Here is a 19,810-nt window from a genome sequence, read left to right as displayed (position 1 = left end):
CCGATCCTCCCCTCCGCCTCTCCCACCCCTCCGCCTGCTCCCCCTCCTCCTGCTCCCTCTGCTGGTCCTCCCCTCCGTCTGCTCCACCTCTCCTCCGTCTCCCCCGCCCCTCCTCCTGCTCCCCCTCCTCGGGATCCGGCTCCCTCTGTCGGTCCTCCCCTCCAGCTCCCCCTCCTTGGGATCCGGCTCCCCTGCGCGTCCTCCCCGGCCTCTCCCCGGCCCCTCCCCTCCGTCGCCCCCTCCGCTCTCCTCCGGCGTCCTCCACCCCTCCCCGCCCCCGCGAGCTGACGCCGCCCGGCAGGAATGCGTTTCCGGAGGGAGAGGAGCCGGAGCGGGCGCGGCGGCCCGAGGAGCAGGAGCGGCCCGGCCGAAGAGGCGGTGCCGCGGGGGTCGTTTCCTGCCGGGAGGCGGCTCCGGGCGGCCGAGTGTCCCGCCCCCGCCCCCGAGGAGGAGGAGCCGCCGCCGCCGCCGCGCCCGAGAGCCGGGAGGCCGCGCTAGCCGTCGGGAGAGGCCGAGCGGAGTCCCGGAGCTGCAGGCCGAGCCGACCGCGGCCCGGACGCCCCGGAGAAGGTGTGTGTGTGCGCGTGTGTGTGCGTGTGTGTGTGCGCGTGTTCGTGTGTGTGTGCGCGCGTGTGTGTGCGCGCGTGGCGGGCGGCGCGGCCGGGCCTGCGTGGGGCGGGGGCGGGGCGGGGGCGGCGGGCCCGGCGGGGGCCGCGGTGGCTGGGCTGCGGGCGGGACGCTGCGCGGGGGCGGGGGCGGGGGCCGGGGCCGGGGCCGGGGCCAGGCCGGCTGCTCCCGCCGCCCCTCCTGCGCCCGGGGTGGGCGGCCGAGGCCCGGAGCTCGTCCCGCCGCCTCGCGAGGGGGGTCGCGGGCCCGGGCGCTGTCCCGCCGCGGTGGGCCCGGGCGCTCGGAGCGAGCCCGGCCTGACCCGTGGCCCGCGGGGCCGGTTCCGCGGGCGGGGAGGGCGAGCCCCGGGAGTGGGAGCGAGCCCGTGCCGCTTCCCTTTGTTCCCGTTCCCGTGGGGGCCGCTCTTCCCCGAGCGGCCTGGAGCTCAGCAGTGCGCTTCCAGCTTGCAGAAGTCGGGCCGCAGCCTCAGGGCCTGCTGCGGGGTGGCCGTGGGCTGGGCCCCAAGAGGTTGCGTCGGGAGCCGGGGAGGGCGCGGGGCTGGCGTCTGTTCCTCCTGCTCCGACTCGGGGTTTGTGAGGGCCGCGCTGCGCGGGGGTCCCTCGGCGGGGGGGTCCCGGCCGGGGGGGGGGGGGTCGCGCTGCGCGGGGGGGGTCCCGGCCGGGGGGGGGTCGCGCTGCGCGGGGGGGGGGTCCCGGCCGGGGGGGGGTCGCGCTGCGCGGGGGGGGGGGTCGCGCTGCGCGGGGGGGGGGTCCCGGCCGGGGGGGGGTCCCGGCCGGGGGGGGGTCGCGCTGCGCGGGGGGGGGGGTCCCGGCCGGGGGGGGGGTCGCGCTGCGCGGGGGGGTCCTTCGGCGGGGGGGGTCCCGGCCGGGGGGGGGGGTCGCACTGCGCGGGGCGGGGGGTCCCGGCCGGGGGCCCCCGCGGCGCAGCAGGATCCAGCGCCCGCCTGCCCTGGGGCCCGGCCTCTTACTGCGTGTCAGTTCTTGGGCTTCCTAACAAGTTGTAGTTACTACCAGTATTTTATGCCTAAGTCATTTTTATTTCATCAAATTTGTACTTTTTAGTCAAAAACCAACACTAGTAAATTACCCTCTTGAGGCTTCCATTCCTCATCCGTAAAATGGGAACAAGCATACCTGCGCTAATAATAAAAGCAGCTCTCCTAGTAAGGACAGTGTGGGCCGTGGTTAGCTCTACGCACTTTACCTGTGTTTATCCTGGAACCAATACAATGAGGTAGGTGCAGTTTTTATACTCAGTTTACAAGTGAAGAAACTGAGGCACAGGAGGCCTAAGTAATTTGCCTCTGATCATCCAGCTAGTGAGTGAAGAACCCATGGGGTCTAGCACCAGAGCCCATGTTTGAATCACAGGTTCAAATAACAGGTTCCATAAAGACAATATAGTTGTGAATATCAAATGTAATAGGTAAAACGGTTTACAGTAGATGCTACGTGCATAGGACTCCTTTCTGTCTCTTCTTGATATATTAAAAAGATCAAAAAAAAAATCTCAGGACGTAATTGATCCACTCTGCTGTTATTTTTTGTTGTTTTGATGGTATAAAAATAATGTGAAATAAATGTTGGTTAGGCATGTTTCCGAAAGGGCATACAGCCTTTAGTTATATTAATAGTTATATTAACCTCTAGTTATATTAATAGACCACTTTTAGAAATGATTAAGGAATTTCAGGTGGAAGTTAACCTAGTCTACATCTGTGAACATCCACACCCACAGGGGATAGTAATTAAGACTCCACTACAGTGTTCATATTTTTAAATAATTTTAGTTCATTGATCAATATTAAATGAGTGGCTGAAGATAATGAAGTGATACATAGGAAACAGGGACAGGTCTGTTGGGGACAGGTCTCTGAGGAAAAAGCCATTATTTATTTGAAAATTCATAAAATGGAAGATGTTATTAGAATGTTAGCTAAAAAGACAGGGGATGTGGTTAATACTTTTGTAAATAGAAAGCAAATCAATTCCAAATGAAGGTATCTGTGTTGACTTCACAGACTTAAAATTTAGTTTTTGTAATGTTGACTCTCTTTAAAAGAATGCTGAATTCTCTATTATGATTATTTTATATTACTATTTTATAATACCCTCAACAGTCTGTACATGAAAAAATATAGAATCAACAATATTGAAAATTGCTAGGTTTAGTGATTTTAACAATTAGGTGGTTTTTTTCTTAACTCTCTGGTCAATATAATTGAGATCTGGCCCAAATTTCCATCACTGAATGAATATGTAGTTCTGCATTGTTATCAATAACTCCTAACTCCAGGAGCTTCTCTGGGGACCTCTGGTCATTTTGTAATAGGCAGAATTAATCAGTTTAATGTGCCAGTTTTAACGGAATACTTGCCACATAATAGCTTTATTGTTTGGCTTCTTGTCAAATAAATTGTGGCTTACGATATGGGGGGGGTAGTATAATACTCTACCTCAGGAAAATATTTTTCTTTGATATTCGGTTGGTACACTGGTCTGTTCTTAACTACACTGCTGGAATGATGAGATGAAACATCTTTTGCCGGTTCAAAGCTGCGGAACTTCTGACTTCTGAGATTTTCAGTTTCTGAATGTATAAAAGCTTGAATGTATCTAAGGACTTATATGGACTCTTGTTAAATTTTAGATTTCCCCACTCTGCATAGAAAGTTAGGATGTATCAGGTTGGGGTAGAATCCTAGAGGATTATACTGTACAAATATGAAAATATGTCTTGTTGTATTAGTGGGTCTGTTCTAACTTTGGTCATATATTGTGGGGGTTTTGTTCTTTTTTGTTGTCATAGTGGGAGTCTTGGGGAAGGGGGATGGATTGACAGGGATAACAGTAAGGAAGAGTGCGTTAGTCTTCAGGATCCTGAAATGGTAGCAGTATCTATAAATGTAGAAGGCTGAAAAAATATGACAGTATGTACTTGGGTTAAGGGAGTTGCAATCCATAAAACTCAGAACATTAGCAGCAGCCTTAGAATATTTCAGTGAGTAAGCTGAAAAAAAAAATGTGGTATGTCTTCCTCAGGAGCCATGTGCAAAAGGAGCCAGCCTATACTCTAAATTTTTCAACTTTTCAGAGGTGGCTAATTATGAGACTTACAAAGTTATGTTTATAAAATAATATAGAGTGGGTTTTTAGAAGTCAGCTTCCTTTATTTTTTTTTTTTTTTAGAAGTCAGCTTCCTTTAAACTTTATTTTTGGTTTATGACCTTTAATGGTAAGGTTAACTATATTTAGCAATATACTAAATTGTGTACATTATCTTGAAAAATGTGTGAGTAAAAAGAAATGGCTTCAGATATCCATATCTATATAAACACACACATGCATATAGATCCGTATGTATATATGTTTTACTTATTGGACTAGTGTCATTATACAGTCTCCAAAGTGCAAGTTCCTGCACCCCATAAAATGACTCATTGGAGTATAGGAAGAAAAAATTAATATTAATTTAAAATTTGTATTTATAATGTCTTACTGTATTGCTGTAGAGGTACATGTATTTTAATTTATAAATATACATTCATACGTATTTTGGATACGTGTTAGCTCAGAAATGTTTTCAGTCATAAAAGTGAGTGATCAAAACGCTTTGGAGATCATTGGTCTACGTAGGGGATGATTTGGGTGAGGGTAAAGCAGCACTATATTCAGGAGGGAGAATTGATGAGACTCGGGGTCTAAAGTAAGAGAGGTGGAAGACACCCATAGTGACACAAGTTTCTGGTTAGATGTGTCATTGTGCGTTGGGCAGTATGATGGCAAGGGGAGGGGAAATGATGAAATTATAACGCCGAGTGCTTTTAAAAGTGACATTGGAAAAAAAAAAAGTGACATTGGTAGAGATGTCTAAGTGTCCAGTTTACACAGATTAGGATCTCAAAACCAAGTCTGGTTGGGAGATTCGGATTCTGGAATTCTTAGTCTTTAAGTGCTAGTGGAAGCTGAGAACACCAAAGGAGCATATGTAGAGTGCAGAGGGGTCAGGCAGAAACCCGTCTAGGGCTGGGTGGAGGCAATAGAATCCAGGAAGGCATTTCCTGTCCCGTTTCTTCTATGCATTCTTAATTCCTTTGTGTGACAGTTTTAGTCAGTGACTTGGGTATTGAAGAGTTTTTCCTGTGATTGACATGTTTGAGGTAAAGACAAAAAGACTTACTAGTCGTTTTAGACTTCTCATTAGAAAGCAGTTTGTTGTAATAGTGGCTTTGTGATTGGGAGGCGATAAACCTGGGTGTCAGGTATAAGCTGTGCCACTTAACTCCTCTGTGACCTTTGCTGGAATGCTTCCATCTTCCAGGGCTTTGGTTTCTGCAGCTACCCCAGAGGAAGTGGTCTGTATGTTTCCCCGATTCTGTCATTCTGTGAGTTGAAGGATAGCTACTGCCCAACCCAGGCAGTGTGGAAAGCAGCTCTTCTCCCAAGACCAACCATTTTCTTGTATCATCATCAGAAAGGATAGGCACTGTGCCAAATTACTGCTTTAAGAAAACCTGCCAGTGTTGACCAGCCAAACTACTACTGTGAGTTCTGTCAGATGCAGCTCCATTGAATGTTACATTTTAATCCATGAGTGTATTGAGTGCCAGTTACTGAAAAATGCTGTGCTCAGTGGATGTAGATCGGGTGGTTGACATGGACTTTGCTGGGAGTATGTCGTCTAGTTAGGACAAGTTGTGTTTAATCTAGGGACACGTAACAAATACCAAAGAATGTTATATACAGTGTATTGTGCCAGATAATTTTCCGTAATAGGTTTTGAGAAAAAAAATCAGCATTGGCGTAAGTGGTTTTGGAAGGCTTAATAAAGGAGCTTGGAATGGTAGGAAAAAAGATACAGATAATAGATGGGCCAATATTGTTTGACTACTCTGTGTGTGTGTGCACGTGTGTGTGTCCGTGCATATCTGGTGAAGGCCTAAAGTATGTACTCCAACTGTCGTCTGGTTGGTTCACAGACATGGGTGTATTATAATGGAAGTTGGAATTAAAACATTGAGCATCACTGAAGGTTTGTCATTTGCCATGCTAGACACTTAAGAATATGTTTTGGGACCATGGAGTAGTTAATTCTGCTTATTGTGAGTGGTGAAGAGATGAAGAGCTAGTGAAGGCCAAAAAGAAAGAAGAAACCTTAGCATTTTATTTTGCAGTAGAGAATGTAGTTTCAGTGGGTGAGGAAAGTGTTTATGTGAAAAATTTGTTGGGAATGTACCATTTGAAGTATGGAAATCACTTTTCAGTATATAAATGTTTACTGAGTAAATATATTAATTAACCTAAGCTTTCTTACTCTTTGTGAAACTCGGAGTAGTAATTTATTAGCTCTCCAATATTTTAAATGTATGATTTATTTCAGATTGTGATTTCAGTGCTTCTCAGAATGGGTCATGGGAGGTCCTATTTGATTGTTGGAGGAGGAGGCTGTAGTTCAAAAAAGTACGTTCGGTATTACATTAGGAAAAAAAAATGCAATAGGGAAGAGATTTGTACTTGCTAGAGAAGCATGGGTTTAAAAAGATTGAAAACTGTTTATTAAGTAGTCACTCAGGTTCTTACGTTTGGAAGCCTGTGACTAGTGAATGAATTGGAAAGCAGGAAGAGAATTTAGTAATTAAGTAAAATGGGATCTTCAGATCACCATAAAAATATGTATTGCTAGGAGATTTTCCATTGATGATCACATTTTATCTTTGCAACAATTCTGAGATGTTATTTCCAGCTTACTGCTGAATACAATGAGAAATTGATTTCTCCCTATGTTTAATTTTTAAAACATTTGTTATGTATTTAAAATATACCCAGCACTGTGCTGTTCCACTGTGGCCAAAATTTATTAAAGTTTTGATCAAGTCAGAATTTTGGAGTGCTCTACTTAAAAGTAGATAAAATTACACAATTTGGAAACATAATTTATAATTCTCCTTAATTAAAATAATGTAGAACAAATGTTGCTTTCAAGTGCTTATTGATACCATTACCAGGGTGGTTAACATTTTTTTGTTAGCTCCGTTTATGATTATCTTTGTAAACTTGCCCCAAAGTAAAATTTCTAAAACAGAACTGTTACTAACTTACTATTTTCTCCTTTCAAGGAAAGGCAAAATCCATAGTCCCAGCAGGTGTAGAGAAGGAACAGCTCACTAGGCTGGTTTGAAAAATATCAATTGCTAAGTAATGTCCTTTCCTTTGAGTGCAAGGAGGAGCTTGGAAGAAATAATTTAAAAAATATATATTTTATTTATTTATTCATGAGAGACACAGACAGAGAGAGAGAGAGGCAGAGACACAGGGAGAAGCAGGCTCCATGCAGGGAGCCTGATGTGGGACTTGATCCCGGGACTCCAGGATCACTCCCTGGATCGAAGGCAGGCGCTAAACCCCAGAACCACCCAGGGATCCCCGGAAGAAATAATTTTAGGTAACTTTCCATGCTCATTTTGGATCCGGCTTTAATATTATGGCTTGATAGTTTTGTTTCAAATGTTTTCTGCTTGTATTTTAAGTCTTTCCTTCTTCAGACTTGAGTTTACTATATGCCCCTTCACCAATTTTTTTAGTTTAATGCTTTTTTTTTCCTTGCCAGATTAGCAGTTATTATAAAAGGATGTGACTCATAAACAGCCAGATGGAGGAGATGCATAGGGCAGCAAATGGCAAAGGAGCTTCCAAGCCCCCTCCAAGTGTGCCACTCTCCTTGAATCTCCACAATCAACTCAAAATCTCCAAATTTCCCCTCCCCCTTTTTTCACATAGGTGTGCTCTCTCGCTGGCTCTCTCTCTTTGTGGGCAGCAAAGCAAAGTTTATTGAGCGATAGTAAATAAAGTGTTAGAACAAAGCTCTCAAAGAGGGAGGGGACCCAAGAGCCTTGCCCTAGGCTGTCCTTTTTGAGGGTTGGTTGTAGTATACTAGTCTATAAGACTAGTCTAGTTGGCTAGTGCAGTCAACAGATCACTGTTGGTTCTATCATGTTTCTAATTGGCCTGAATTATAGTGGATTCTGTGGTTTTTCTTAAGCATGCTCTTCCTGCCGTGTTCTATTCCTTGTATTTATGAGTTCTATAGAGGATTTCAAGGTAAATTTCCTCCCTAAGTGCTGTATGCCTTTTCTCTAGTTTTGTGGTCTTAATTTTTGACTGATCACCGTGAGACCTATTTGAGATTTTCTAAATTCCTTCAAGAACATAATGAATCCCTCTAGATTTTCTCATATTTTCAGAGAAGATTCTTCACTTCTTTCACTTTTTCTTCTGTAGACGGTTTTCCTGGTTAAGTTCTACGCCCTTAAACAACCCCTCCCCAGCTGATTTATCTTTGAGGCTTTCTCCGTGACAACGTGCAGTATATCCGTTCGTTATCTTTCCCTTGCACTTATGGGCTGGGTGGTGGGTGATAGTGATTGATCTTTCATATTCACATTTCCTTGGAGAAGGTGAATAGACCAGTTCCTAGTGAATTTTGCTTCAGTCTGTTATGTCATTTTCTTAAAGTATCTAGTCCTGTTATGAGCAGTTCTCAGGTTTCAAATTGTTTTGGGAGCCTCTGCTTTGGAGCGGCCTAACCTTTGCTTTTGGAACTCACAAGCTTCAGGTGGATGTCACCATTGGGCAAGAAGGGGTCAGTGCTCCTAAAGAGCACTGGGCGGGAGTAGTGAATTGTAGAAAGGTTGCTAGTTCAGACTACTGTACATGGAAAAGGACTTGAGGTGAGTTGTTAGTTCTGTCTTTGCCTTTGAGTACTAAGCCTCTTCTCTTTCCTATTTCCTCTTGTTTTTTCTTTCTTCCTCATCCTTTCTGTTACGTTCTTGTTAATCATTAATTCTGCCTTATTATTTGGGTCATAAACACCCTCATGATCACCAGCACATATCTACTACCTCTTCCTGCTAGAGAGAGGGAAATAAAATGTTGCGTTTTAATTGTTCTTCCTGTAGTGGAAAGATGCTCTTGCCCCAGAGGAATGCTTCCCTGACTCTCACCCTCACGTTTGTTGGAGTAGAGATCAGTAGGATTTCTGAGCACCCTCCATTAGGGCTCCCCATCTCACTGCCCTCTGAATGGGAGAAGTGGGAAGAGCTACATGTAAATTCTCTGAGGCTTTCAGTTTGAGTCCGTGCTGTTTTTATGTTTTATATTGATTTTTAAATATTATTTTATAGCACTATTTTTTCTCTTTTAAAAGCAGATACAGAAAATGATGGTGGGACAGACTTGGGATGAATGTAGCTGTATATTATTTTTAGGAGAGATTTATGGTAAACCTCAATGTAGGTATCCGAATCTTTTCTACTATTAAGGTGGAAAGATTTTAAAATGTTGTGACATAAAGGAAGCAGTTTCTATTGTCTGAAAGAGGGTACTTGAAGGGTAAAAACCCTTAACCTTTCTTATCAGAAACCTCCTTTTATTGAAAGGTTGAACTTTTGAATCAGGCCTAGGTTCATATCCCAGGTTTGTTACTTAGTCTTGCTTTGTCTGGCACATTAGACATGCAATAAATATTTGCTGATATGAATTTAATTAGTTGTATTGAAAAAAGATGTACCTTTTGCAAGGATTTTATAGGAAGAAATCTTTTGTGAATGACTTCTTTTTGTCCAAGTTGGCTTCTGGGTAACTTCCTTTAAAACTTGAAATCATTGTAACTCACCACATTTTTAAAGGAACTTTTCCCAAAAATATGATTGTTTAATTTCTTCAAATATAGTGCCTAAAAAGTTTCTAAAGATTTTATCTGTAAATGGAAAAGGAAATGCCACATGAGTTATTTGTGACTACGTATGTGTTCAGAAGCTCAGCTAGGACTGATAGCACACTTAACTTTGGTGAATAAAGGAGAATTTAGAGTAGAGATTAAAATAATTATAGTTTTTGACAGTTGGAACAATGCACACAGTTCAGACCATAAACCACTAAAATGAAATTGTTTGGGAGAGGTGCTTGAGATGAGTTACTGTTTAAGGAATGAATTGTGACCCCTTAGATAAACTTGAATATGGTAAAAAGTAATACTAGGGTAAAATAAAGCAAATTACTTTTTAGGTTAACAACAACAACAACAAAAAAGTAGAGGGATCCTGGGTGGGTAAGCGGTTTAGCGCCTGCCTTCGGCCCAGGATGTGATCCTGGAGTCCTAGGATTGAGTCCCACATCGGGCTCCCTGCATGGAGCCTGCTTCTCCCTCTGCCTGTGTCTCTGCCTCTCTCTCTCTCTCTCTCTCTCTCTCTGTGTGTGTGTGTGTGTGTGTCATGAATAAATAAATAAAATCTTAAAAAAAAAAAAAAGTAATTTACTAGGGTAAACTGCCTCTGTCGAAATGAGAGGTACAAAACCAGTGCATACACTCGTGAGTTAAATTAACTTTTGTTGACCTCCATTCAGTTTGAAGGACTAAGAAGTAAATTCACAGAACATTATAAATCCTTTCCATTTCTGTACTTTGAGGCAGTTCTCACACTGGAAAGGTATATATATTTTTTTAAATCGTGACTTGAGTAGGCCATCAAAAAATTAGAGTTTAATGAAGCTGAGATCAGGTCGTCATTCAGATCATTGTGTGTCATTCAAATGGTCTGATTTCCATTCCACCTGTGTGACCCTGGAGAGTTTGTTTTTCCTCTCTGTGGTTTGGTTTCCTCATCTGTAAACCAAAGATAATATCATTCCTAACCACCTAGAAGTACTTGGAGGAGATAGCTGTTATTACTTTTGTCATTATTGTAGTCATTCGAAGCTGTTGAAATAAAAATGAGATAACTTTTTGTTACAAATTACTTTAAATCCTCCAAACTCGGTGTTTGTTATGTGTCATTTCTGTCTGTGCCAGCTGTATGCCTTCTCTGGCCATTTGAATGAACCAGTCTTCCTCTTTGTTGGTAGTCCTCAGTTTACAGCAGTCCTTGGATGGAATACCATTGGTACCCAGCATTGGGATTCACGTTTCTAGTAGTGCAATGTCTTTCGGGGATGTTTCCTTCTTTCTTTTAGCCTCTCCTGGGTTTGCTTCCCCTAGACAGAACAACCTCAAGTCATTCTCCCATATTTCTCTTTCTGTTAGGTATGTCCTGTATTCTGTCTAATGTAGTAATATAAAACAGAGATTTTGCTGCTCTTACTATTTTACATACAAATTGCTAGGAATCTAATGGTTAGAAAACACATTAAGTAGAGTAATCCTTCTTAGACGTGGAACCTAAAATAAGCCTCTAACTATACTTACATTATTAATAGAATTGGTATCTAATATGAAAGCATTTGATTAAACCTTATTGTTATACAGTATAATGTTTTGATAATTGCATCCAAGTAAGTATCTGAATGGCCATAATAATGATCATTAATCTTGTTTACAGTTGTTTTCTAACCCTTATCCTTCCTGCCATTTCTTGTTTCTCCCCTAATGTGGATTGATCCAAAATTTTCTGTTATGCTTATGATCGAAAAAAAGCAAAACCTTCAAACGAAGTTACTTGAGAGATTTGCAATCAGATGTTCTGGCTCCCAGTCCATGTTCTTTACTGTGCTGGGTAATGACACCCTGCTTGTCCTCCCTAAGCTCGCTGGCTTTGTTTTGTTGTTTGGATACTTCAGAATATTTTCAGTTACCTTTATCTTTAGTTTCTTTATATATCTTATATTCCTTATGCATGTCTAATATTCTCTAAATATTAAGATACTGTGCTCAAGGGATTCCTGGGTGGCTCAGTGGTTGAGCTTCTGCCTTCGGCTCAGGGTGTGATCCCAGAGTCACGGGATGGAGTCCCTCATCGGGCTCCCTGCATGGAGCCTGCTTCTACCTCTGCCTATGTCTCTGCCCATGTCTCTCTCTCTCTTTTTTTCTCTGTGTCACTCATGAATAAAGAAATAAAATCTTTTTTTGAAAAATTTCTTTTTATTGGAGTTCAATTTGCCAACATATAGCATAACACCCAGTGCTCATCCTATCAAGTGCCCCCCTCTGTGCCTGTAACCCAGTCACCCCAACCCCCCGTCTACGTCCCTTTCCACTACCCCTTGTTTGTTTCCCAGAGTTAGGAGTCTCTCATGTGCTGTCACCCTCTCTGATATTTCCCACTCAAAGAAATAAAGTCTTAAGAGAAAATAAGATATTGTGCTCATTTTAGAGAACACCAAGCAGTGACTGCCATGAGATAGCAATTCATAAGACAGGTCATCTTCCCGCATCTGTAGTTGATAGATCCTGCTATTTATATTTGATTTAGTACATGTCTGTGCGTCTGGCTTAAATCACCTCCCCAGTTCTTGCCGTCGTCACTAAGGTCTTCCAGAGTGCAATGCAGGTAATACTTCTCACACTCTGGTCTTACAGTTTTCTTGACTTTTCCAACTCCATTGTGGCCCTGAGCACTGTATTAGAGACCCCTTCTGTCCTTCTCACCCGGTCCTGGCCTCTTTGATTCCAGCCACTGCTGTTGGGAACAGTGAGTTTAATGACTCACTTTTCGCTGACTGCATCTTGCCTCAGGTTCCTCCTGGGACTTATCTTTTCTGACTGTGAGGAGAGAAGCTGGCGTAGACTTCTGGGCAGATGCACCGTAGTTCTTGGAAGTGTGGGGGAAGTTAACGCCCCTTGGGGCACAATTTTACTCGTGGGGACTGGAATTAATGGACTTCTCCATATTGAACCTCCTCTGGAGAGACTTTCTGTACATGTCTCAAAACTCAGCTAGGTCAAGCCCCCAGGCACCCACATGACAAGTCTCCTGAATTGGGCATCTTGGTTCACTCTCTTCAGTATCTGTGTCTTTCTCTGGGGTGATCTTTGTAATAATCATCACCTGCATTCCTGTTTTGTCTCAGCCTCTGCCTTTGGAAGCAACTTTGGCTAAAATAATTGTCCATAGCTATCCTCACTTAGATTTTTTTTTTACCCAAAACTACCTGTGTCTGGAATGTCATACCTGTTTCTACTTTCTGGCTCTCTTCTCCCCCGTGTACCTGAGCCCTTTTTCTTCCACCTACCTGTTGTGATCTCTGGCCCTTTGACTTTGTCCTCTTCTGTGTTGTTAGCTATTGTCAGCACAGCCAGTACCTCCTCCCCACCCACCTGCACTTGCTCTGGAAACCAGTGGATTAATTCAGTGATTTCCAATTGGAGTCTGAGGATCCATAGGAGCTAGTTTCAGCAATTTGATCTGCAAGAATTGGTTAAAAAAAAAAAAAAAGTTGTGCTTTTGTACTGGTAATTATAGTAAGAAGCAACCAACATCTGCCTTATATGGTCAACTACCTTGTAACTGAGTAATTATTATTTTGATGCCAAACCATAGTTGTATGTGTAAATTAATCTTGGTTCATAATGTATGAGATCTAGGACCAGGAAGCATTTTACCTCTAGCCTTATATTGGCTGTATATACCTAAGTGAATTGAAAATGGCTGTCACTAGGGTGTCTACAGTAACTATTTTCTACTTAAAGAGAGTCTGTAAATTAATTCTGAGAAACTCTTCTGTCCTGGGCTTCTGAGTAATGTCAGAGAAAGATGTCATACAACTTAATATAGTTCAGCAAAAATTTTTGACTGTTGACTTTGTGCCAAGCGCTTCTAGGTGGTTTCTGTCCCTGAACAGACATACCAAGGCCCTGTCTTCTTGAATAGGTAGTTTCAAGTGAGAGGAGTGGATGCCTTTGTAAATGAGGCCCTTGGGCCTTGCTCTAAGGCAGTCACCTGATCCAGATCCCAGTGTCCTTCCCCCCTGAGCCCCAGCTCCTCCTCTGCCAGCACTCCCTTACTCCTGCTTTCAGAGCAGACCTACGCTGCCCCACCTGCCCTGAGAGAAGCCCCTCTCCCTCTTCAGGCTCATAGGCTCCCTTGTACACAGGATGCTGTCCTCTGCTCCATCAGTTACTCCCTCCTGGATCCTCACCTCATCAGCTCGCCTCTTTTCCGGAGTATTCTTTCATTTACAGCCTTGTATTTTTATAGTTTCAGTGGCTGCTTCTGGGCCAGGCACCCTAGGGTAATCAGTCATCTTTCACCCTGACTTATCTCCTGAGATCAAGACCCCCTACCTTCCCCATAGGTTCCTCCCCAGAAGTCCCTTAGGCATCTCACCTTCCACAGTTGCATTATTTGTGTCTCTAACATCATTCTCCTTCCACCTTATTTGTTTGAAAGTGGTGATTTTCTTTTCTGAGCAAATGTCAGACCCAGCATGCTGCTTACTGATCCCTGTTTGTCTTCCCATCCCGTGCTACTCTGTGAGCTCAGATGTTTGCTGAGATTCCGCAGTGAAAGCAGTGCTTGTTTTGTCTCTCTTTGTCTATTCCCTTGATGCTCATGCACTGCCTCATGGATTTTCTGCCATGTATGTATCGCGTGCTGCCCTGCCCCATTTTCCCCCAGTTCCCTGCTATAGATAGACTAGAATCTAAACCATGTGAGTATAGATGCCTTGACGGCCCCCTGTAACCCACCTCCTCCTGCCTCTTGGTTTCTCTTTTTCCCATCTTATAATTTAAATCTCAGAGGTGCTTAAATATGTTAAGATTTCTTTTGGCCTTTATGATATTTTAAGATTTTAATATAATTTTTACTTACTATAGAAAATTACAGGGACAAAATAATCATTCATCCTGCAGACCAGATTTAACTACAAATAACATATAGATATTTATTTTTATTTATTTCTTTATTAGGTACAATTAGAGTGAGACAGTTCCACTTGGGTGGTGGTGGTGGGGGGGGAGTCACCCGACCATGTATGTTTAGAAATAAGATTGGAAAGAAGTTCCTATAATTCTTCCCAGGACTCCACGGGTTTCCACGTATAAGCCTCATGGCTGGAACATTTCTCTCCATCTGCCTATCCATTTTGCCAAATCCTTGAAGCCGTTGAACTTGCCAGGCAGACTTCGGTGTCCTCAGTGCACTTTGTCCTTATTTTCCTTAACAGAAACCATCGCTTCATATTGTAGTCATTTGTATTTTTGTCTGAATGGAAAATTCCTTGAGACAGCGGTTTTTGGGTGTCCAGATAGGGCACAAAACCTGACATAGTTGGCTGAGGAAGAACTTCCAGAGAGGTAGGGGAGAAACCAGTAAAGCCTGAAGGAGCAGAGTGGGTTAAGGAAGAAATGGATTAAGTGCTGCATGTAAATTCTGTGGGTGGCAAATAGAGGTATCTCTCCAAGTATCTATTGTAGGCAGTCAGGACATTTTTGAGTGAATGAATGAATGAATGCAGAAAGTACGAGAAGGAAGGCTTTTTTCTGAAAGAGCAGTTTCACTTGCATGTCACTAGGAAGTGGACACTGATTACAGCCACTTGAGGAGGGAGTAGGAGGTTACACAATGGAGAATCAGTAGACAGCTGATTGTCTAGACCTTTGATTTTGAAGGGAGACAGGAGAGGATCAGGATAATGCCTGGAGGCCTCTTTCTGTTGGGCCCTCAGGATGAACTGTTCTGCCCGGAAGGCCCTTGGTAGGAAGGTCGTTAGTGTGGGGGTCACAGGAGGACAGGCCTTGCTGACCGAGTGTGTGCGTCTCAGGCCCGGCTGGGTAAATCCGATGCGGAAGTTGCCCACACTGGGAGAAGAGCTGTCTGAGGAGGTTTGGAAAGGCTGCAGGAAGCTCTTGGTATGGAAGGAGCGTCCAGGACCTTTGGGGACAGTCAGGATGGACAGGGAGGCCACTGAGTCTTCTCCTGCCCTTCGCTTTCCTCATGGCCACTTCTGACTCTGTCTCAGCCTCGTCCTCATGTCTCTTCTCTCTTGTCATCTTCTGTCTCCAGTGGCTTCTCCGTTTCCCGGAGGGAGAGCCTGACCTTTACCGGCATTACCAGCCAATGACAGGGCCTCTCTGTTTCCTGCCGGTGCGCTGACCAGGCCCAGGAGAGGTGACCACTGTCCTCAAACTGTTCTCAGCTGCTGTCCTGGTCCCTCAACTGTTCTTCAACACTAAAGCCTTGTTTTGACTGCTTCCGGTTGTGGAGCTCTTCCAGAGCAAGAGGGTTTCAGGAGGCTCACCTTTGACTTGTCAAGGTTTACAGAAGGAAAAGGACAGGGCGTTTAAATTAGATGGGAGGCTACCCAATAACAGAATGTTTCTATTACCTAATAACTTTATCTTCTTGGTGATTCTCTGAATTGTCTATTTTAAGAGGTTTTTCAAAGCAGTCTAGTGGTCCTTGAAGGAGCCCGGGGAGTATCCTGAAGAAACACTTATCAGCCCATATATGGAACAAATATTTATTCTGTTCACTTTGTGTGGAAACTGCCCAGATGGTCCATTCATCACAGTCTTCATGTTCCAGGGCCTTTTTGTCATAACTTTGGAATTGATAACATTATTTGAATTACTTAGAATTGTAGTCTACATGGATTTGTTGCATATGAACCTGTTGGAGAGGCCATAGTAGGCAAACTGTAGGCATGTCCTGCCTCTGTGACACTCCACACAGTCAGCCTTTTGGATGCAGTTACAAGTGATACATAAGCAAAACTGTAAGCTGGTGGCATAGCAGAACTTGCTGGTCTGAGCACAATGTAGAGTATGTGGCTATGCAAGGTACTCTTCTGCCCTGCTCTGGGAAGCCAACAGAGAAGGCTTAGACAGCATTTAACAGAAGAGACATGGGGATCCGGGGTTGCTCTGAATGCAACTTTGAAGCATTCTTCGGGAGCCAGGGGCATATTGTCTTAGAATGGAAGCTTTTGAAGCTGGAAAGTTTTTTTTTTTTTTTTTAAATACTTTTTTCTTTCTAAAGGAAATTTACCAAGAACGAAGAAAATTCCACATAGTTACCCTGCCACTGTCATTTTTACTAAGAAAAAAGGAAGAAAACACTATGACAATTTAAAAACAAACCCATTGTCTTTTTTAAAAAAATTATTTTATTTATTATTATTTTTTAAAGATTTTATTTATTCATGAGAGACAGAGAGAGAGGCAGAGACACAGGCAGAGAGAGAAGCAGGCTCCGTGCAGGGATTCCGATGTGGGACTCTATCCTAGGACTCCAGGATCACGCCCTGGGCCAAAGGGAGGCGCTCAACCGCTGAGCCACCCAGGCGTCCCAGATTTATTTATTTTAAAGCAAGAGAAAGAGAGAGAGCATATGAACAGAGGGAGAAGGACAGACTCTGCACTGAGCCCCATGCAGGGCTCCCTCCCAGGACCCCGAGAGCATGACCTGAGCTGAAATCAAATTAGATTCCTAATGGACTGAGCCACTCAGGTGGTCCCAAACCCTTTGTCTTTATATAATGCATATAAGTCTCTGTCATCTCTAGATCTCCTCAGTTACTTTATAAGTTCACGTACTGTTATTTTTACATACTTGTCATCTTCATATGTACTTGGTATCCAACATTATTCTAAAATCCTTAAAATGTTACTACATTTTATTTTTGTGACTCTAATAGTCCATCCAGTGGGCACAGTTAGCTCTTTACTTGTTACTGGGTAAAGGAGCTTTGTGTTTCTGCCTATTATTGTAAATCAATGAATTTTGTGTGTTTATCACCTTTTATATTTTTAATTATTTCCTTAGGATGAGTATCTAAAGCTAGATTGCTAAGTCAGAAGATAGAAACATTTTTTTATGGTTTTTGATACATGTTAAATTATTTCCCAAAAATTATACTAGTTTATAGAGCCATCTCTGGTTTCTCTCAGCCATCTGCCATAGTTTTGTTTGGTTAAAACCTCTCCTTTTTTTTCTTGGTGGTTTACCTATTAGGTAAATATTACTTTATATTTATTTGATAAACAGGGCATTTTGGGTACTATATTTGTTTTTTTTTTCTATTCTTGTGAGAGGCAGATATTTATGCATATTTGGCTGCTGGTCCAAGAGCAGTAAACAGGTAAAGGGTAGGGTTAGTGAGCTGTGGCTAGAGCCATCTTTGACCACTCGACAAAGTGTAGATTAATATTATGAAAACTGATTCCCAGAAAATAGTCCTATATCTAGGGTCCTATATGGGGGCAGGTTGGGGTAATTCTGAATAACATATAAGAGATTACTTAATTTTTCTTTAGAGATTCTGGAAGACACTCAGACCTCTGTCAGTTCTTCTGAGACTGTACTTTTTCTTTTTCTTCTTCTTTTCTTTTTTTTTTTTTTGGTCTAGTTTGTAGATCTAGAAATTATAGGGAATTGAACTGAATGTTTTACTAATCCCATGCGTAGAAGTTGATTTCATTAAAAAAAGGATAACTAATTATAGGAGTTCATCCTCAAAAATTTTCAGGTCTGTGTAGGATGTTGGTCTCAATCTGAGGAGAAATAGACATTATTGAAAAGTTGTAAGCAAGGGGGTAAGCTGTCTGAATTTAGACAAGTTCACTCAGATTGACCTGAAGAATTGAGGTAACTGAAGCATCTGGACATAGCTATGTGGCCCACTAGAGCCACAGGAGGTAATAGAGATTCCATGGACCAAAGATTCAATGGCTTTATGGTGTTAGTGAACTGGACACTGTTTTGAGCACTGTTAATTAAATGTTAAAATATATTTGATATGGAGAAAGGTGAGAATGGATTCTAGGGATATGGTATATGGACATTATTTTAATGTAAGTGACAGGTGAGGAAAATGGGAAGGAGAAAAGGTGGATAAAGGGATGTAGAGAGGGATTGAAGAAGAAATGGTTTGAGAGGGATTATGTTTATAAAATCAACAGAAGATAAGGTGAGTGGGAATGCTTTATGTTTAATGTATGATCTTTCTTGTTATTAATATTTAGAAATGTATATTTTATATTTCAGATGAATTTACAACTGATTTTCTGGATTGGACTGATCGGTTCAATTTGCTGTGTGTTTGGCCAAGCAGGTAAAAAGAATTTTTTTCTAGTTGTCTTTTCATTTCAGTGTCTTATATTACTTTTTGACCAGATTCCTGAGCAAATCTAAATCACATTATGCTGTTCTTTCTGAAAGCCATGCTGCTCTTTTCTTCTCTGTCGCGGTGAAGTTTCTTACAGTGGCCTTCAGGCCCTTCATCATCCAGCTCCTCTCATTACTCCACCCACAACACTGACAGGGCAGTGTAGGCTAAGGAAATGCTGAAGTGATAGGAATACAGTACACTACAGAAAGGTTTTTTAAGACCGTAATAGAATGTTTAAGTGAGCGTAGAGAAAGCAAAGGCATAAGCTGTATTTAGAAGAAAATAAAGGGAATGTGTAAAATGTGGATTATGAACAAACCATTATTCTCTAAAAAAAAAAATGAAACCAAGAACAACTGACTTTCTAGGAGATGTTCTTACTCTTGATCAAAAAGTCTTCCAAAATGCTGGCATTATCTAGAAAAGGAATGAAACATAAAGCTGAAAATATATTTAATCCTCTTAAAAACCATGGTGCATCCACATCTGGAATAATGGTTGTGCAGTTCTCTTTTCCAAGTATCAAATACGTTGCATAGAACAATTATTTGGTCTTAGGACAGGAAGGACTTAGTACATGGAAAAATGAGAAAAACCTTCAAAATTATTGATAAAGTTGATTACCTAAAACCAACAACAGCATAAAAACCCAAAGTGTCTGGATGTCAGAACACCATCAACAAGATGAGAAATGAAACAAAGGTTTAATTTCATTAGCATGTGTTGAGATCCAGTAAAAACAGATGAACATGATAGAAGAAAAATCTGCAAAGGATATAAACAGAAAATGTACAAAAGAAATGGTCAGAAAAATATGATAAGAATAAAACCTTAAATAACTGATAATAGAATTGATATTCTAATTTATATGTATTAAATGAGTAAAAGATTTTTTATATTAAAAATACTTGGTGTTTGTTGAAGGTTTGGTGAAAATGGTATTTGTATACTGTTTATAGGATTATAAATTTGAATATTACTTCTAGATAGAAATTAGTGTATGCTGAGGATATTAAAAATATGAATGCTCTCAAGGCAATATTTTCTTTTAACTTGTGATAAGGAAATCATCAGAGTTTTACATTGTGAGAATGGTCATCAGAATGGGTGGGTACATGTATGTCTATACATGTATTTGGAGGGTTTGTTGTTCATGTGAGCAAGTATGTGTGAACTAGGCATGCATGCAATTGAAAACAATCTAAATTTGCCCAACATTAGATAGGAACATTAATATAATGAAATATTTAATCATTAAAAGCCATATTTTTAGAGAATTTGTAATGGAATACAGGATAAAG

At 42.3% G+C, this 19,810-nt stretch overlaps 1 protein-coding gene across 3 annotated transcripts in view; it reads left to right on the top strand.

The window, feature by feature from the left end:
• The first annotated feature begins 313 nt into the window (after positions 1-313).
• ITGB1 (integrin subunit beta 1) overlaps positions 314-19,810 on the top strand; it is a 47,156-nt gene continuing 27,659 nt past the window's right edge. Inside the window, exons 1-2 of one of the 3 annotated variants that reach the window (XM_041766356.1) lie at positions 314-570; positions 18,386-18,452. In XM_041766356.1, coding sequence (XP_041622290.1) covers positions 18,386-18,452 — 67 coding nt within the window. In that variant the 5' untranslated portion in view covers positions 314-570. Of the gene's footprint in view, positions 571-1,614; positions 1,861-18,385; positions 18,453-19,810 lie in introns of those variants that run through there. The other 2 variants (XM_041766358.1, XM_041766357.1) reach the window with 2 other exon arrangements.

The sequence above is a fragment of the Vulpes lagopus genome, chromosome 8 (genome assembly GCF_018345385.1).
Source record: "Vulpes lagopus strain Blue_001 chromosome 8, ASM1834538v1, whole genome shotgun sequence".
Lineage (NCBI taxonomy): Eukaryota > Metazoa > Chordata > Mammalia > Carnivora > Canidae > Vulpes > Vulpes lagopus.
Note: the sequence above shows the minus strand (reverse complement) of the source record. Positions and strands in the feature narration are given on the sequence as shown.